The 20,212-nt window shown below is 44.4% G+C and overlaps 1 protein-coding gene across 2 annotated transcripts; it reads right to left on the bottom strand.

Moving 5' to 3' along the window:
* Nucleotides 1-1,407: 1,407 nt before the first annotated feature.
* Nucleotides 1,408-20,212, bottom strand: LOC117410411 (translation initiation factor eIF-2B subunit delta-like). 2 transcript variants are annotated; one of them, XM_034016925.3, is made up of 14 exons: nt 20,098-20,212; nt 19,363-19,394; nt 19,102-19,261; nt 18,557-18,754; nt 17,903-17,985; nt 10,556-10,597; nt 9,815-9,906; nt 9,524-9,638; nt 7,609-7,685; nt 5,619-5,721; nt 3,868-3,995; nt 3,483-3,660; nt 2,144-2,324; nt 1,408-1,696 (listed from the first exon to the last, which is right to left on the bottom strand). In XM_034016925.3, the coding sequence occupies exons 1-14, from the start codon at nt 20,156-20,158 to the stop codon at nt 1,497-1,499; spliced, it is 1,650 nt and encodes a 549-aa protein (XP_033872816.2). In that variant the 5' UTR covers nt 20,159-20,212; the 3' UTR covers nt 1,408-1,496. The 2 variants fall into 2 exon arrangements, with proteins under 2 accessions (XP_033872816.2, XP_033872817.2); XM_034016926.3 differs by lacking the exon at nt 10,556-10,597.

Raw genomic sequence — 20,212 nt, 5'->3', positions numbered from 1 at the left:
CCGCACTTGCAGCTCAGAGGTGAGGTGAGTTAGAAGTACAGAGAGCAGTAGGCGCTGTATGACATTAGTGGAGCACCAAAATACAAACCAAAAATAAATGTCAGAGAAAGGGCAGCAAAGTCCTTTTGGTGCATGGAAAAGAAAAGTTTTTTGAGAAGGAGCGGAGAGTCCTTGTGGCTGAGGTCACTCAGCATGAAACAGTTGTTTGGAAAAGCCAACATCAGGTGTGCTAGTATTCTTAGGAAATGATATGTAGTGGCCTATCCTGACATCCAGAAATTTGCCTAGCACTCTGGAAAAGGTGGATAGGGCTATACCTCCGGACATTCCAACTGTGGTTTGAAAGGAACTAGAGGCCAAGTTGTGCAGAGAACACAGCACTTTCACATGTGCAGGGATAGCGGTCCCTAGATTGACGTGGGGGTCTAGCTCATTCCTCAGTTCAGCTATTAGGTCTAGGATGACCTGCAGAGCAAGACGATAATGCTTTAGCACTGCATCCTCTGGCATCCCAAACAAAGTGACTCTGGGATTGAATATGCAGGGTCTTCATCTTGCCCTACTCCTCCGAACGTGTTCCTGCCTCTCCTCAACAAGCGCCAAATGTCGCCGCATCAGGAAGTGTACCACAGCAGCCATCCTGAAGCCAATGACAGGTCTCTGCAGGCGTGTGCTTTTATACAGCTCTTAATTACTCGCTTCTACAATGGTTTGCACCTGTAAGAAGAGGTGTCAAGTTTTTGGTGGGTCAGCAATTGCTTAAGTGCAAGGCAAAATCCTTGCATCACATTTGTGCCCGCACAATTCCATGCTCTTTTCTTTGAATGCATTTCAATATACTTTTAATGGATTAGTGCAAATTTGATAGCTGGTGCAGAACACCAGGTGAACACCATTGTTTATATACACTGCATTTTTAGAGGCCGGTAAAATTAGACTTTACGGCTGCTAAACGTGATTTACGGCAGCATTATTGGGGTTTTGCACCCGCAAATCACTTTGCATGTATCTACATCACCCCCTAGATGTACAAATTACTAAGTGATGAACAATAAATCATTCAGTATGTAAGTACACCACCATTTAGCAATTTCAGGCCTAAATTAAATTAAAAAAATAAAGATTCCTACATATATTTTGAATGTTCGTCGTATTTTTAAAACCAGTGGCAGACTGACTGTTACTGATTACCCAGTTTAGGTTTATTCATCCATAAACCTAACCTCTCTGTCATAGATTTGGAAGTAAAAACTATAAGAAACTAAGTCCAAGCAGAAAAATTGTGTCTTCACTGGTTCAGGCCATTTTGGTTCACTTTATAGCCCCCCTGGGTATGTCAGTCATTCACTGCAACATTTTGCAAATGGAAATTTGAATTTAAAATAAAATAACACTGTCCAAACAAAATGAAATAATAACTTTATTCCATGCCAAAGAGAAGTTTTATACAGTGAAATATAGCTGAGAGCATCTATTAACCATTCCTGATAACTCCATTATTGATCCACATTCTTCACACGCAGCACCACAGGAACGGAGGTACAGGGAATCATTCCCAAGTCTGTGATCACTAAATCCACAAAATCTGGAGGAGTGACATCGTAGACCAGGTTCAGAAGTCGAAGGGAAGCAGTGTCCTGCCAGTTCTGCAGCTCGGTTTTACCCTTCCGGGTCACAATGAGGTCATCAGGGTCATCTGAAAAAATAAAAAACAAGAGAACATCTTAATGCAAAGCAAGGAGATTTATTACTGAAACACTGTACCATAATTACAAAGCTTTAAATTGTTGACTTTTTTAGTGATGTTTTGATAAGATTAAAGAAAGATTTTTTTGCATGAAAAATGTGTGGAATGTTGTTAATGAAAGCAACTGCCAACGTTATTTAATCCATTTAAAAGATTTAAAAAAGACATTGGCCCAATGGAAATCAAGGAAAAATAAGATAATGTTTACACACTGTGAATACCAAAGTTTGTCATAACTATTGAACCCCCCCCCCCCCCACGTTCCAAAAAAATATATAAAATGAACCTGTAACTAAACATAGGCATTAAACAAAAAAAAAAAAATGGTATACTTTATACCAATTAAACTCTATTGTTAAGGGTGATATGCAAATACGTATCAGGGAAAATCAGCACCTAGTTCATTAGACACAAAGGAGTCAGTCTGCACTCGCTCACAGAACTTGTACGTCTCACAGCAGACCAACACGGGTACGTTGTATGCTTTGGCAACCAGTGCAATCTGGGAAGCTCCCACCCGTGACATCACATAGCCATTGGCCAAGAGTGCATGGGCACCAAGGAACACCTTCGAGACCTCAAACAAAAACAAAAATACAAAATACATTTAAAAAAATACAAAACCACAACAAATACAGCACTTGACTACTACACCCGTGTATTTGTGTAGAAGACCCAACACATGCCATTATACAAGTAATGCCAATTTCAGTTAATTCTGTTGGGTGAAGTGCAACTTGTTATTAATATAAAGCACATCACACACAGGAATTGTAGACCTGGAAGTGATGATGTGCAATCTCAATCTCCACACTGATGACATTCCTTGCACATACAGTACACAGGGTGTGTGAGTGCCGTCGTAATGTCATTTAATTGTCCAGTGTATAAAATCTTCAGGACATGGCGAAAGCAAATAATCAAACAGTGACACATACAGTATGTTAATAAAAGTATTGCCTACGCTAAAGCATCCTAAAAATCAAGGTATTGTTAACCCTTTGCGGTCCTATGTCGGACCTGGTCCGACATTGCAATTATTCCTATCTGGTCCGAAAAAAACACAAAAAACGGGTTTCTAGTCGTTTTTTCTCCGGAAAAAGCTGAGAAAACCATTCAATGGCCGAGTGGGAGCAACAGGAGCAGAGACAAGCCGGAAAAAAAAAAAAAAAAAAAAAAATTTAAACAAAAAGGGTTCTCATGATTAGTCATACTTGCCCCTGGCATCAGATAACGGCGGCCATAAGGAAACAAGCTGGCTGTTACTGAATCAGCGCTCAGAGAATATCACAGACATTTGCAGAGCTTTTTTGAGATGTTATAGTAATAAAATAATGACTTGGATCGCAATATTGAGGAGTTTGGTGATAAAACGAGTGATCGGGAGATGATTGATCAGTATGTATGACTATTATCATTATTATTATTTATTTCTTAGCATATGTGAAAGCTATAGCGAACGAAAGGGTGGGGTGGAGCTGGAGATGCCTAGTGAGTGCTTTGTTGATATGCAGGGCCTTTTAAACCCATTTGACTGTGGAAAAAAATACTTTTAAACAGCGTGTCTAAAATTAACTGCGCGTGTTAAAATAAATTGGACCCGACGCACCTGACACGCACCTTAATAAAATGGACTGCAAAGGGTTAAGGCCTTATTGGTTCGACCAGTCTTGCATGTATCATCAAGGTTACTGTACCTGTATCACCTCATTGTGATGATCATGTTTTGGCTTACCTCTGGCAGCATGTAGGAGACTGCAGTGATCAGCACATAGGTGCATGAGATTCCCTTCCTCACCAGTCTGCGCAGCGTCTCCCGGCCCTCCAGCCGCGGCCGGCTGTCCACCACTATCACCCGGAACTTCCTTCCCCTCTCATAGGCATCACACAGGATGAAGTTCACCAGGGAAGAACTGAACAGAACAGAACAGAATGAGAACTTAGTCTTCACCTCTGACTTTAGACTATATACAGTTTTGCTTTTAAGAACTGTCTTTATTGTGTTATTATTATACATATCAACTCTGTTTTCATCAGTCAGGATGCTGCTAGGAATGTGTTACTTCTTAATATATTGTGATTCACTGTATCTTTATATTCAAGTTAAGTGATGCTCTTACCACCCATAGACTAGAATGACATCTCCATCACTGATCTTCTCAAAGGCAGATTTGGAGATGGCTTTTGCAGCCAAGTGAATCTTTTCTTCAATGTACTTGTCGATACAGTTCTGTAGTGTCGTCTTTGCCTAGAAAAGGAAGGAAATTACATTAATAGATCTTATTCAAAACAAAAAAAAGGATGTAAATAATTAACAAGTGAGGGTGGTATATTTAAATGTACAGTACGTACATGTTAGTTAGGTTTATACTCATTTAGAAAACTCCATAAAACTACAAATAACATGAGACAAGGATTATTCCTGATGATGAAATGCGTTTTTTGGTATATGAAACTTACTTAAAAACAGGATGCTATAGGAGAAGGTAGGGACATTTTAATTTAGAGTTGTTGTTTTGAATGACAATAAAAGGGACAATCAACCTACACCCAACAGGGATAAACTACAGCCGTTTTTTTAGTTTTTTTTTTTTTTTATGTATTCTGTATTCTCCAGTGCTATAAAATGCTATCAAAATACCCAGCAATGGTATAGGCTGATCAAATCCATCCCAGTCACTCCCTGATGCAATTGCAAGTAAGGATTAATAACTAGTGCATTATAGGGTAGATGTGAGTATAGGCACAGTGCAAATAATTGTGGATGCAAAATCCAAAATTGCATTGCAGCCAGGCAATTATTTTGCACTGTGCCGTATGTAAGCTTAAGTGCAATGCAAATTGCTCAACACGAACAAATAATGTTCCGCAATTATGAGAACGAAGGTCTCAATGAGTGCATCGGTCTATTTAGCGGCCGCACTTGCAGCCTAGACATTCCAACTGTGGTCTGAAAGGAACCAGAGGCTAAGTAGTGTAGAAAACACAGCACTTCCACATGCGCAGTGATCGCTGTCCCTAGATTGATGCTGGTGTCCGGCTCATCCCTCAATTCAGCTATTAGGTCTAGGATGACTTGCAGAGTGAGACGATACCGCTTTAGCACTGCATCCTCCAGCATCCCAAACAAAGTGACCCTGGGATTGAATATGCAGGGTCTTCGTCATCTTGCCCTTCTCCTCTGAACGTGTTACTGCCTCTCCTCAACAAGAGCCAAGTGTCGCTGCATCAGGAAGTGTACCACAGCAGCCATCCTGAAGCCAGTGACAGGTCTCTGCAGGTGTGTGCTTTTATACAGCTCTAACTTCTCGCTTCTATACTGGTTTGCACCTTGTAAGAAGAGGTGTAAAGTTTCTGGAGGGTCAGCAATTGCCTAAGTGCAAGGCAAAATCCTTACATCACATTGTTTGCATCCAGATCCAAGCCAATTCCATGCTCTTTTCTTCATTTGAATGCATTTCAATATAATTAATGGATTAATGATGGCAAAGTGCAAATTTCATATCAGGTACAGAATGCCAGGTGAACAAGATATGTAACATTTTTGCTGATTCAGAATGGAATTTCCTCTGCTATATGTATTGCATTTAAATTGATTTGTTTAGCTCAAAGTTTACATACTCCACATTTTTAGCGACTGGTAAACTTTACGACTGATAAACATGGTTTACGGCTGCATTATGGGGGTTTTACACCCGCAAATCACTTTGCGTGTATCCTTACATCTACCCCTATGTGTATCATGTAGTAGTTTAACACGACAAACGGTTAGACTACAAAAGTGTATTTTATTTGTTATTATCGTTCAAACAATGCCTTTCCTTTTAGTGTGTCTAGTACATTCTTACTGATAACAATTGTCTCAGCTCACCTCCTCCTCTTTAATATTGCTGGAGACATTAGAGATTTCTTTTTTAATGTACTTGATGGCATTTCCCATGCTTGCAGAGAGAGGGCGACACTGATTTAGAAAACTGCAACAAAAAGGAGTATTGGTTAAACATCCATCATCTTTTAGAATCAAGCAAACTATACAAACTAAAATGAATTTTAAAAAAAGCACTCTTTCTACACAGTCTAAACATGCTATTCATTTGAGCACATTTTATCCAGATACACCTGCAGATGCAAGCCTAGTTGGTAAAAACTTCTTTCACGGGAAACATGAGCTTTTCTTTATACAGTATATGTAGTTCTAAACACAGATCAACTTTAATAAAAGATGCTGTCAGGATAAAGTAATATCCTGTATATGAAACTCATAACAAGTACTGCTGGAACCAGAATAACTAGCAATTAATACAAACTGTCTAACGTTTAACACTGAAACTGCAACCCGCAATGGCTTAACTGCAACTATTTTTTTTTTTGCTTAGCAATTTAAGATTACAATTAATACCAGACCATTGGATAAAAATCTAACAGTATTCCTTTCAAATGACCTACAGAACAAATAGAATGGATGCCCGTCCGAGGAGCAGTATCTCTAAAATTAATTATAGCCTCCAAAATGTGCGTAACCTATAGCACAGATTTTCAACCGGGGGTATGCATAACACTGAGGGTACTTCTAAGGGTCATAGGGGGTACGTATGTAGGACGACTGAAATGCACAATAAAAATGAAAGTAAAACAAATTCATGAACTGATTTTTAACGGTATTAAATATTATCTCTAAACTACTGTGCATAAATATTTTATTTTTGTTTAGCACCTCAAAGTGAACTGCAGCTGAAAAAAACAAACATGATCTATCACGTCCGTACTTTCACCTGTACGCAAGCGTGATTTCAATTGAGTGGATTTATATTCTGCCATTTCTGCCTATGGAGAGCGCTGTGTGCTGCTCATAACTTTGCTGTTTTCAACTTGTCATATAATTGAATAGTAATCAATGAAGCACACTCTTCCTGCATTTTTTTAGAATTATAAATGCTCCGGTAAACAAATAATAATCACAATACTGACAGTGTTTGTTTTATTCATGAGGCGCGTCTGCATTTTAGTAACAGCAATAGCGGTTGGTTGAATTTGTTTTCAGTGTTTAAAATAGATACTTTTTTACTTGCAAAAGAAAAACGAAGGAAGAAAACACAAAAGATCTACAGGAAGTGCAAAGCGACAGAAAGTTTTATGTTGGCTTTAATAAAAAAGTTTATCATTGTTAGTAATTACAGTTTTATCTTAAGGATTAATGTTTTTTTATCTTGTAAACATTTTAAAATGGCCCACAATTATGCTGAGAGGGGAAGAATGATAAAAGTGATACATATTTACAGTGCATGTTGTATTTTTTATAATGACTTTGCCGAATAGAAAGGAAATACGCGTGTTACCAACTAGATTCCCAAATGCAGTACTCTTTTAGTTCTGTGCATCCAAAGACATGTTATTAAAAGTTTTAAGAATTAAGCCTACTGTTTGGTATTCTGGCCTAAACCAGCAGTGTGTTCTTCCCAAATTGTTGTGACAAATTATATAATTAAATAAATGTGAAAGAAATCAATGTGTTAATCAGATTATTCAGCCTCTTATTGCAACTGTGGTACCATTCAGTAGAGCAAAATTGTAAAGGGGTGCTTCAGCTGAAACCTCCAGACAGAAGAGGTACAGTTTTAAAAAAAAGGTTGAAAACCAGACCTACAGTAAACAGTATCTACTTGTTTGATATACACAATGCCTTGCTTTGCACACTGCTTACCACTCGCTACTAATCTGCTGTATCTGATAGTTCCCAGTTCACACTGCTGCATGCGATCTACACCTAATACAATGACACTGACCTGTTTACATTAAAAATGTGATAATAGTGAACAATAAATAAAACAAATGGCATAGCATCTGTTGTGTGAGTTTTGTACCTGATGTATGGTTTAAGTTTGTTGACAAGGTCTCTTGATAACTCCTCATTTCGAGGGGTAGAGTAGTCACGTATAACCTGTGGGAGGAAAAACAAAAAAAAGAACATTCAAACTAAAGTGCTTTAAAATTACTGAACAACTACTGATAAACACAGATCCAGTCCACAGTCACATATTATCTTTTATTTTCAGTTCCAAATATTAATGAGGATTACTGATTTTAGAATGTGGAACGAGTGAGATTCCTTTTCCTTCAAAAAGTGAGAGTAGATCTGCGACTGCCCTGCACATGTAAAGTGTGTTTTTGTTGTGTATTGTAAAGACTCATTATTTTGGGGACTTATCTATTTAAACAATACACAAAACAAACACACTATTTCAGGGTTCTCACCAGGAATTTTTCACAGCGTGGTGGTGGGAGGAGCGGGGGGCGTGGCGGGGAGGCGACGACACGGAGAAAGAAACATAGATCCTCGCAACCCCCTGCAGACGAGGCAGGACAAGTCATGCACATGTTTACGCTTTGTGGAAGTAGTTGTCAGCATTTATAATATTCTATATCTATGGCTGTCAATAGGTAGATGCGGAGTCTGCGTCATAGGATGCCGTACTCCCTAGCAACGCATGGACGCCATTCCACGGAGGGGAAACTAGACTTTTGCCATAGTGTTATCGTTTCTGTCAGACTGAGAAACCTGTTTTTACCTTTCAAAACATTAAGAATGGCCTACGATTATGTTTTTATTATTCTTTCAAAAAATAAATTAGGTTTTCTAAACATTTTAAACTGCATAGTACAGTTGTCCCGCGTTACACCGTCCCCCTTTATAATGCCACCTTTGCATACCGCCAGCTATCCTCTCTGAACAAATGTCAGCAATATAAAACAGTGCTATTTTTACAATTATATAGCCACCCCCGCTGTCCGTCAACCCGCCAACTTCCCCAGCCAAGCAAACGTAAATATCAGCATTGTAGTTTCCCTCATTGTAGTGCCAGTGAAATAATCATGGCCAATTAAAACAACAAAGTTATGCAGTTAACCTTTGACACGCTTTCCTAATTCGTTGTAACTGAACGTTCATACCAACGTCATCAACACTCCCGGCTCCTAAAGCAAAACAGAAAGTACAAAACGGCGAGTCGACCCTACATTTAACACCAGAGCAAAAGAAAAAAATCTGCATGTATGCATCTGAAAATAATTGTGGAACATTGGATTTTTTTCTAAAGACTTTGAAATAAAAAGACTGGTTATCTCAAAACTGTTATGAATACACATGACTGTTCTTCATATGAACGATTTATTTATTTAACCCAGCTTGTTACGGTATAATAATAGATATCTGCAACGGTGTTGGTTGTTACAGAGCTGTGTATCAGGGGCGTACCCAGGATCTAGTCTCATCTGCCAACAGGGGGGAACGTGCTAATAAAGTTCAGTGAAGTTCAATCTCTTCTCCGTGTCGCATATATTACACGCACCAAACTAAAGAACATACTGTCACAACCAACCCATTGAAGAGTATTGAGAGCTGAAACAAGTATTTTAAGCAAACCAATTTCTCACATAAAGGAATAATCAACAATGTTTCACAGGATTATTATTATTTTTTGGCCGTTACGCAAACTGAAAACACAGCATAGCGGCCTGAATACAGCGTCATTTTTCCAGGTAACAAAGTAACGGCCCGTTATGCTCAACAGCGCTGGCGAGAACCTTGTATTTACATGTGCAGGGCTTTTGCCCTGTCACAAGATCTTTTCTGTGCACTGAAATCGAGAAGACAGAACCATGGGGTAATATCTCACGTGAAAGACGTCACCGCTAACAGCATAGATTACACTACAACCTAACACTTCATATTACAGAACCCAAACTATACCTTGTTACTAAATAAAGCCTGCTTTTTACCTGTTTGAAAGCATGTAACAATGCTATGCAACGAGAGTTGGATCCTGCAAAGATTCCCTGAGAGTACTGCAGACCCAGACGCACAATGGATGGGTGGATAGCTGTGGAGGGAAGGCTGCAAAGGAAAATTAAGTAGAACATGTCAGAAATCTTAAAAACTGTGTGCATGTGTAATGTGCTCCTGAGATGCTAATATACTCAAATCATATCCGGGGGTGGGGGCGGGGGCATTCATAAAGTCATATTTTAATAAGTTATATAATTTAAATGTTTTTAATTCTTCAATCCTACCTCATCTGCTGGGTGAGAGGGGCTTTTCGACTATATTGGTGCAAATGTGAGAACAGACTGACTTTGCTTCCATAATCTGACCTCAAGGGAATCTGCAATGAAGAATAGTAATCCAATGTTAAACACCATTTCAATAGTTCAGGACAAACATCCACAACACAGAAATTTGAACTAGAATACATTTTTGTTGATGATCAGCATTACAAATGCATCCCCTTTGGTTATTTTTTATTGTGATCAGAATCTTAGTTACTGTAATGCATTTTTCTTCATACACTGTGGACATTTTCTGAACACCAAGGAAACACATCACCATTATGTGAAACCTCTTTCACACCATTTAATCTCTGCTATTAAATATAAAGACATGTCAAACAACAAAATACATATCAATAAATAAATCAAATATACAAGAAAATCCTTTGCAGTAAAAATACATCTTGCCTTTGGTTTCTATTAGAGTTTAACACATCCTTGAAGTTAGGATAAAACTTCCTTTAAGAGGGGAAAAATGATAAACAAAAAAAATATTATATAATATCCAGGCCGTCAGCAGGCCATCTTCGTGAAGACCGTCATTATGGTCCTCCATATTATAGCTCCTAATCTTGCAGATTCAATATCACAAACAGACACAAATGATTTCAGCAAATGAAAACAAAGGCACCCAAACAGACACAAATGATTTCAGCAAATGAAAACAAAGGCACCCAAACAGACATCATCAACTCTGAGCCAAACCTCAACCCCGGAGACACACCGACTGCGACCGCTTAGTGGAGCCTGAAAAAAAAAACTGTGAGCAGACTGCATGCAGTGAAAACAGTCTGCATTGTAATCAAGCAGACAACCTAGGTGTTTAGAACTTATTCTCTCCCACAGAACATCCCTGCCATGCCGACCTATGCGCTCATGGGTTAGATAGTTGCAACAGTCACTTTTTCTACTTATATTCTGAAAATGGGTGGATATTGAAAAATGTAAGTTCCCTTTCAAGTCGAAAATAACCATCAAGGTATGGGACATTGCCGTCAGGCAGTAGGGATTGGCTGAGCTTTATGTCAAAGCTGCCGATAGGCCTCCGCGCAAGCTGCCGTGTAAGCCCGCCCCCCTGGGAGCTTACTATACGCAACGCGCGGAGAGTCACTTCCTCTTTTGCCTTCAGCCTCAGTAGCGGAAGGACTTAGAGCTGTACACTGATTGTACTCCATAAGCTTAGGCTTGAGAAGCTGGTTTATCCCCTTCTCTGAGTTTATTTCAGTGATTATTATTGTTATTATTATTATTATTATTATTATTATTATTATTATTTGTTAAGATATATGTTGTTTTCTTTATATATCTCCTTCTCGCTTTGCTTTTGCATCGCGTTTCTTCGTGGTCTCCCTGTCTTTCCTCTGTTCTTACTATTATTATTGTGTTTGGGTTTTTTGTATATTATTGTGTATATATATATTGTGTACATATATTTTTGTTCGGACGCGTGTTGCGTTGGCCTTGGCCCACGCGCATATCTGCATCCTCGGTCTAGCTAGACCGTGCGTGTGCGTGTAGTCTGCTCTGCAGTGTTCCTCCCCCACCGCGGCGCGTTCCCGCCATGTGTGTAATTGTACTACACCCTCTTACTTGTATTTTTCTGCAGCGTACAACAAAAAAAAAAAACTTTTTTCCCTTTCACTATACAGAGGAAGACAACCACCAACGTGCAAAATCCCCAGCACCATCAGGTAGGTATTGCACAGCATCAGACACCGTACCAGCACTTAGCGTCTCCGCTTGGCGGGTCAGCTGACGCGTAGGCGTCTGTGCTAGTGTTCCACGCTCGGCACTCGCGCTTCGGCGCTCGTGCTCCGGCGCTTTTGGTGTCAGCGCTTGTGCGCTTGGTGCAGCGCTTCGGCGCTTTGTGCAGCGCTTCTGCGCGTGGTGCTTAGTGCTTCTGCACTTGGGGCTCAGTGCTCGACGCGCGACGCTTCGGCGCTCGGTGCACGTTCCATCAGCGCTTGGTGCTCGGTGCTCGACGCTTCGGCGCTCGACGCTCGGTGCCTCGACGCACGCACCCTCGGTGCTCGGCGCTTCGGTGCTCGACGCTCGGCGCTTCGGTGCTCGACGCACGCACCTCGGTGCTCGATGCTTCGACGCTCGGTGCTCGACGCACGCACCCTCGACGCTTGACGCGGCGGCGCTCGACGCACGTACTTCAGGTGCTCGACGCTTGGTGCCCGACGCTTCAGCGTTCGACGCACGCACCTTGGCGTTTGACGCAGCGGTTCTCGACGCACGCACTTCAGTGCTCGACGTCAGTGCTAGACGCTTCGGCGTTCCATGCACGCACATCGGTGATCCTCGCTCGCTACTGCTCGTCAGTGCTTGCGAAGGCTACACACCATGTCTGGGTTCCACCGTTGCGTGACCTGCCAGGCCAAGTTGCCTGCCAGCGACCCACATGAGGACTGCGTCGCATGCTTGGTGCCGGACCATGCCGCATCTGCCCTGGCAGATAGGGCATACTGCCAGCTATGTGCGGGGTTTCAGACGCGCACCCTTCGCCAGAGAGCTAGGAAGGCGGTTGGAGGTCGTTCCCCATCCTCGGGCTCGTCCCACACCGTCTCGGCCCCACCGTCATCTGTCGTGACGCCGCCGGCGACGTCTCAGCTCCCTCGGAGCCCATCCTCCCAGCTTACAGCTGGTCAGAGGTCTCCAGCCAGGCGTGCTCGGGAATGTTCCCGCAGTCCCTCCTCTCGCGGGGCGCGCCCCCGTCGGGAGTCTCGATCCAGATCTCGATCGCCGGAGAAGGCACTCTCGCTCCCCTCGAAGGGGTAGGCGTTACCAGGACACATCTGGAGTGACTGAGCTCACCTCCAATATGTCACAGTTCATGGAGCTCATGATGGGACAGCAATCCCTCCTCATGACCCTAGTGAATGTGGCGCCTCGGGCCCCAGAGCTAGCAACCGGACCCATCGCTAGTCAGCCGATGGTTCCTCCACCAGTGCCTCACGGCCAACCCCAGGAAGTAGAGTGGGACGCCGATGCTGTCTCAAGGGACGCATCTGACGCAGACCCGCTCTTTGAAGACACGGAGCCTGAGGTGGCATCCCAGCACTCTGGGCAGGACGACCCTGAAGTGCTGGATACTAATGACCCTATCTGGTCAGTGGTGGAGAGGGCAGCCCGTCACTTAGGCGTGGACTGGCCTGCGTTAGAGCCAACACGACGCTCTCTATTTGAGTTGCCATCAGCTCCGCCCCTTCAGTCCAGGATGCTCCCGGCATTCCCGGATTTTATTAAGGAGGTACAGTCCACCTGGGGGTCCCCGGCCTCCGCCCCTGCAACTTCTCGCAAGGCTTCGGCTTTCACCATGCACGGGGCGAGCGAAGCTGGGTTAGCGTCCTTTCCGCCAGTGGGCGCCGCGTTCGCCGCGCTAGTGAAGGCGCCGACATTATCGGGGCTGGCTAAGGACCCCTCCTGCCCTAACAGGCAGTGTAGGATTACAGAGGCCCACCTGAAAAAGGGTTATGCCGCGGCTACAGAGGCAGTTAGGCTGTCTAACGTGGCCAGCCTCCTGACGGTCTACCAGGCGGCGCTGATTCGCGATCTGCCCGAGTCCCCATCTGTTGGACTTAGGACCGAGCTGGGTGCAGTTGCGCAGCTTTTGGTTAAGCTGGCTCAGCTGAATGCACGAGCACAGGGCAGGAGCATTGCTTTCCTTGTGGTGGCAAGGAGGCAGCTCTGGCTCTCGCAGGCCAGGGTACAGGAGCCTGATAAGGGGCCCATTGCTAGATGCTCTTATATCCCCGGGGCACACGTTTGGCCCAGCGGTGGAGGAGATGCTGCAACGCTCTGTCAAGGCGCGTGAGGCGTCGCAGCAGTTGGCAAAGATGTGGCCAAGCAAACCCTTCCAGCCAAGGCGGCCACAGGAGCGCCAGTGGCGCAGGGCACCGCCGCAGCAGCAAGCGCACCCACAGGGCAGTAAAACCGCCCCTTTGGGGGTCTCAGCACGCAGCCAACCCGCGTTTGCAAGACCGCAGCGCGGAGGGTGGCGCCCTAGAGGAGGTGGCAGACCGCGTCCTCGTGGCTCTGGCCAGGCCCCTCGTGAGCGAGCGCAGCCTAAGCAGCCCCGAGAAACCCCGGCAGCCGTTGACCCACCCCTACACTGTTCCACAGCTCCTGTTCTGGCAACAATGCACCAACGACATCTGGGTGCGCAAAACTATACTCACCGGGTACACCCTTCAATTCCGGTTAAAACCCCCCCCTTCAGGGGAGTGGTGGTAACTGCAGTGAAGGACTCGGTTCAGTCCTCAGCTCTAAATGCAGAAATACAGGCATTGCTCAAGAAGCGTGCCATTCAACTAGTAGACCCTGCTCTGACCGACCAGGGGTTCTACTCCAAGTACTTCCTAGTGCCAAAAAAGGACGGCGGGCTCCGCCCTATTTTAGATCTGCGACTACTGAACAAATACCTATGGGTGTTGTCGTTCAAGATGCTTACGCACAGGCACATTGTCCAGTCTGTCCGGCAGGGCGACTGGTTTACCACCGTAGACCTCACAGAAGCATACTTTCACGTTCCCATCTGTCCGGGTCACAGGAAGTACCTACGATTCGCATTTCAGAGCAGGGTCTACGAGTTTTGTGTCCTGCCATTCGGCCTGTCTCTAGCTCCTCGAACCTTTTCGAAGTGTATGGATGCCATTTTAGCCCCCTTGCGGGCTCAAGGCGTCCGACTGCTGAACTATCTGGACGACTGGCTCGTCTGCGCGCAGTCAAAGAAAGAAAGAAAGAAATTTATTTCTTAGCAGACGCCCTTATCCAGGGCGACTTACAATTGTTACAAGATATCACATTATACATTATTTCACATTATACAGATATCACATTATTTATTTATTTTTACATACAATTACCCATTTGTACAGTTGGGTTTTTACTGGAGCAATCTAGGTAAAGTACCTTGCTCAAGGGTACAACAGCAGTGTCCCCCACTGGGGATTGAACCCACAACCCTCTGGTCAAGAGTCCAGAGCCCTAACCACTACTCCACACTGCAAAGGAGCAGTTGGCACAGCACACAGTGATGGTTACAAATCATCTTCACCGGCTAGGTCTGAAGGTCAATTCAGAAAAGAGCCGCCTCGTGCCGAGCCAACAGACCGAATTCTTGGGTCTGCATCTGGACTCTCTGTCCATGGAAGCGACCCTGTCGACACAAAGAGTTGCCTCGCTGGAGCGGTGTCTCTCCCTATTCAGGTTGAGAGAAACAGTCAGCATGGAGCTGTGTCAGCGCATGCTGGGGTTGATGGCTGCCGCCTCGCAAGCCCTTCCTTTGGGCTTACTACACCAGAGACCTTTGCAGGCCTGGTTCAATGCCTTCGCGTTGCATCCGCGGAGAGACAAACACCGCAGGTTGAGGGTATCCCGAACCTGCTGGGAAGCACTGCGCTGGTGGAAAGTTCCGTCGAACATCCGCCAGGGCGTACGCTTGGGTCCCATCTTCCGAAGGGAGGTTATTACGACCGACGCTTCCAACCAGGGTTGGGGAGCAGTCTGGAACGGGTCGGGGACTCGGAGTGTGGTCAGGACCCTGGAGGTCGGCCCACATCAATGCTCTGGAACTCAGAGCGGTGGACCTCGCCCTTCGGCACTTCTTGCCAGTGCTTCTGAGCAAGCACGTGTTAGTGCGGTCAGACAACACCACGGTAGTGGTGTATATCAACCGCCAGGGCGGCTTGCGGTCCCCCGGTCTTCACCGGATGGTAACACGGCTGTTGCTTTGGGAACAACCACGTTTAGCCTCTCTGCGTGCGGTTCACCTACCGGGCAGAGTCAATTACGCAGCGGATCTCCTGTCCAGAGGAGGTCCTCTTGCAGGCGAATGGCGTCTTCACCCTCGGGTGGTAGAGCGCATTTGGGACTGGTTCGGCACAGCGCAAGTCGATCTCTTCGCTTCGCGAGAGACCACGCACTGTCCCCTATGGTTCTCGGTGAAGGACCTCGACAGCCCCCTGGGAGTCGATGCACTGGCTCACGAATGGCCGCCAGGGCTCCTGTACGCATTTCCACCGATTCCGATGCTCCCCGCCTTCTTGGAGAAGGTCAGGGTAGAGCAAGTGACAGTGATTCTGATCGCTCCTTGGTGGCCTCGGAGGATATGGTTCCCGAGTCTGGTGCAGTTGTTGCACGGTCGGCCGAGGGAGCTCCCTCTGCGAGCGGACCTGTTGTCCCAAGCCCAAGGAGGGCTATGGCACCCAAACCCCAAACTCATGCAGTTATGGGCTTGGCCCCTGAACGGGAGCGCCTGTCAGCCTTAGGGCTTTCGACGGCAGTTATATCCACCATTCAGAGTGCGAGAGCGCCCTCTACTCGGTCGCAATATGCGTATAAGTGGCAATTGTTTCAGAGTTGGTGTCTGGCTGAGGGCCATGACCCGGTCTCCTGCCCTATGGCAGTGATATTACAGTTTCTGCAGAAGCTGCTAGATGAGGGGAAGTCTCCCTCTACACTTAAAGTGTATTTGGCCGCTATTTCGGCTTGCCATGTACGCATTGACAGGTTATCACCTGGTTGCCATTTTCTGGCATCTCAGTTCCTAAAGGGCGCAAGACGCTTGCGGCCTCCAAGGTCGACCAGTTTACCGTCATGGAGCCTTGATGTGGTGCTAGAAGCCCTTACCAAGGCACCGTTCGAGCCTCTCCACAGTGTGGATATGAAGTTCGTGTCTATAAAGACTGCGTTTTTGCTATCAGCAAAACGCGTGGGCGAGTTACATGCACTTTCGGTGCATTCATCATGTACTCGTTTCGCAGGAGACGGTTCTAAGGTCTCCATGCGTCCAAATCCGGCCTTTTTACCCAAAGTCATATCCCCGTTTCACATGAACCAACCAGTCGAGTTGATGGCGTTCCATCCTCCTCCTTTTTCTTCCCCAGAGGAAGAGCGGTTACACATGCTCTGCCCTGTGCGGGCATTGAGGTGTTATATTGACCGCACAAAGACTGTGAGGCAAACAGAACAGCTGTTCATATGCCATGGTTCTAAGACTTTGGGTCAGCCGTTGTCTAAGCAACGCCTTTCTCATTGGATAGTGGATGCTATTCAGTTAGCATATGATTCTATGGGCCTTCCGCCACCAGGGCAGTTGAAGGCACATTCCACTAGGGGTATGGCAACATCCTGGGCCCTCTTTAGAGGGGTGCCGATGTCTGACATTTGCGCTGCAGCCAGTTGGGTTACACCGCATACATTTACGAGGTTCTACCGGTTAAATGTACTGGAATCCTCTGCTCCGTCATTTGGAGCATCTGTGTTGCACTCTATGACGCCTCAGGTTGCGGACGTGTAGAGTGGTTGACAATATGGTGTGACTATTCCACCTTAGGACAGGTGTCATTGCGAGCATAGACGCTGAGGCGCAGCTCCGCATATGTGTAGATGTACTGCCTACGCAGTTGCGTTATGACGTAAGTCTGTCCTACTGCCGAGAATCCTCCCTCGCGACGGCTTGGGTACACCGTTCCCATACCTTGATGGTTATTTTCGACTTGAAAGGGAACGATAGGTTGCGGATGCAACCCCGGTTCCCTGAAAGAGAAAATAACCATCAAGCCGCGAGGTCGCTCTGGAGGCCTTCACGGCCTGAAGGGCAAAAGAGGAAGTGACTCTCCGCGCGTTGCGTATAGTAAGCTCCCCGGGGGGCGGGCTTACACGGCAGCTTGCGCGGAGGCCTATCGGCAGCTTTGACATAAAGCTCAGCCAATCCCTACTGCCTGACGGCAATGTCCCATACCTTGATGGTTATTTTCTCTTTCAGGGAACCGGGGTTGCATCCGCAACCTATCGATCTTTATTATAACATAGTAAAGCCTTAATAAATAAATAAATAAATAAATAAAAAATCCACAAGCCAACAAGGAGTGCCTCTTGCAGTCATACAGTATACTGGAAAAACAACAATAACTACAACCTTTAAATGGTCTACTGTTAGCACTCTAGGGTAGGCTGCACACTTGTACAGGGGTTGGTAAGACCTTCTTTCCAGTAATAGGAAGTCTATGTGTAAGAGACAGGATTACAGTGACCCCCCCCTACCTGTTGGCGTTCTAGCTTCTTGGCCAGCTTTTTCAATACAGCTGGATCGTCCGCTTGAATGTGTTCTGGAAGTCTTTTGACAACTGTGAACAGAGTCAAATTAAAAAGAGTGGTCGCAGTACTACAGTACGCTCAGATAATCCAAATGAGTTTGGGAACATTTATTAGGACCCCCTCCCCTCCCCTCCTGATATCGGGTTGGTCTGCCTTTTGCCACAGTGATGGCCCGGAAATGGTTCTTGCGGTATTATGGCCAATCAGGATACACATTCAACATTGTGGGGAGGATTTTATCAGTACAAATGTTGTTATTTACTTGGATCATTATTCATTCCCAGGAGAATCAAATGTTAATGTACAAACCTTATCTATTAAATCAGTATATGAAGCAAGAAACGTATTAGATGTTGCATTCGGGTGGGGGTCAGAAAAATGGTACACACCTTTGTTTGAAATCTTGCTCTTTCAGCAGTTAACTGTTGCCAGTGACTTTCAGCAAAAAAGCTGGTCAAAATGTCAAGACTTCATTGTATACCTAATATCTGTTGTCTAATTTTTTCGATCAGATGCATTACTTACACAGGAATTCGATTTTATGTGGCTGCTGTCCCACAACAGGGTGAAAGATATTTGTATGGGATTAAAAACGATTACCTGGTTGGGGTTCACTAAGAGGGGCCTTTGTCTTGGCCGTGTAAACCAGTTGGATGGGGTCTCCTTTCTTGCCCTGTTTGGACATTCGGTCAGCTTCTTGCCGGGCCCGTCGCTCCGCACGTAGTTCCGTTTTACTCTTCCCACTTTTCTCTCCACTTGGTGGTGCCTCAGGGGTCGCCACTGGGGCTGTGGGAGGGGCTGAAAGAGCAAGATTGACAGATTGGTTACAGAAATTAGCATCACCACTAACTCTCAATACCTTCCATATCAAGAATATGAAGCCAGTTATCAACTCATTTCAGACACATTCTTACCATGTGGAGTTTGAGAAATTAGTGAAAAATTTGGTCCACTTCAGATGAGATGACCTACAAGGCTGATTTATTTTTTTGTTGGAAAAATGCTACTCCTCTTTATTAGCTTTTCAATCATGTGTGTATATGTACGTATGTAAGGCGTGCGAAAAAGCTTGCATTTAGTGGTCAGTCTTCTCCACACAGGCTACTGTAAAGCAAGTAAAAGACTTGGCTGACAGCCAGCCCCACCTTTCTGTTGCTGTGCCTGCTGTCCATCCATGACAGGGACAGGTTTCTTTGCCTTTTCCTCTTTCGCCAGTCCCTTGTCATCTTTCTTGTTTTTCTTCTGCTGCTTCTTCTCCTTCCTCAGCTTCTGCTTCTCCTCCTTGGAGAGTTCCTTGCTTTCAACCTATCAATGCAAACAGACAATTGTATACAGACTTCTATTTCTAGTAAAAAAAAGATGGCATGTATTTTCTACAACATATCCTTTCAAAATTAAGTACTTACCTTTGATTGCAAAAAACCATTTTTCTTTGAATCTGAAATTATATTTAAAAAAAAAAAAAAGTTATTTACAACAACCAAATGGAAACATTAAAATTGGACAATTCTGCCTAATTTAACATTAAAAATAAGAAAATATCTTATTTCATAATCTAGCCAGAGCATGAACGAGGCAAAATATGTCTGAATTCTCAAATATGTGACCAGTTACAAAAAGCACGTTTATATATAAAGTGTATCTCTATAATATTAAGAATAATCAGTTTTACTTTATATATAATATATATATATATATATATATATATATATATATATATATATATATATATATACACACACACATACACACACACACACATATATATATTTCTATGATTTTAAATTGTGGTTGAATTGAAACTCGTCAGGTGCCAGGATTTCATATCATTAATACACACTAACCATTCTAGACTCTGTCAAACCATTTGTATTGTATCAATAGTCATCCTGTATACAATATATGAATAGATTCGACTGACGTCTGTGAAGCATTGTGACACAATATTATGCAACTGCAGTGCAACTCAGGCCATGCCTGTCGGTTATACACCGTAGCAGCATTTTGGTCACATCTGGTCGCCAGCGAATACAAATAATGCCAAATCCACACGATATAAACGTGAGAAAAAAAAGAAGAAAAAAAAACATAAACTACTGGGGTACGGATTCTTTACTTGTTCACTTCGTTAATTGTGTTACCTTGTGTTTCGCCGGAGCTGTTATTTTGCAGTTGCTGTGTTGTGCCTTCTGTGCCTGCCATGTTTAACAGCTAGGATACCTACCATACCGTCAAAGAACACAGTATTGAGAGAGG

Source organism: Acipenser ruthenus, chromosome 6 (assembly GCF_902713425.1).
Source record: "Acipenser ruthenus chromosome 6, fAciRut3.2 maternal haplotype, whole genome shotgun sequence".
NCBI lineage: Eukaryota > Metazoa > Chordata > Actinopteri > Acipenseriformes > Acipenseridae > Acipenser > Acipenser ruthenus.
The sequence above is the reverse complement of the archived record's forward strand: the minus strand, read 5'-3'. Positions and strand labels throughout refer to the sequence as shown.

Excerpts from the sequence above, each read along its gene's own strand:
- LOC117410411 (XM_034016925.3), bottom strand. The coding sequence starts at position 20,158 with ATGGCAGGCACAGAAGGCACAACACAGCAACTGCAAAATAACAGCTCC. Across the intron at positions 10,598-17,902 it reads AGAAGCTAGAACGCCAACAG|GCTCCACTAAGCGGTCGCAG; the intron begins GTAGGGGGGGGT and ends TTTTTTTTTCAG. Across the intron at positions 9,639-9,814 it reads CCTCTCACCCAGCAGATGAG|CCTTCCCTCCACAGCTATCC; the intron begins GTAGGATTGAAG and ends TTTCCTTTGCAG.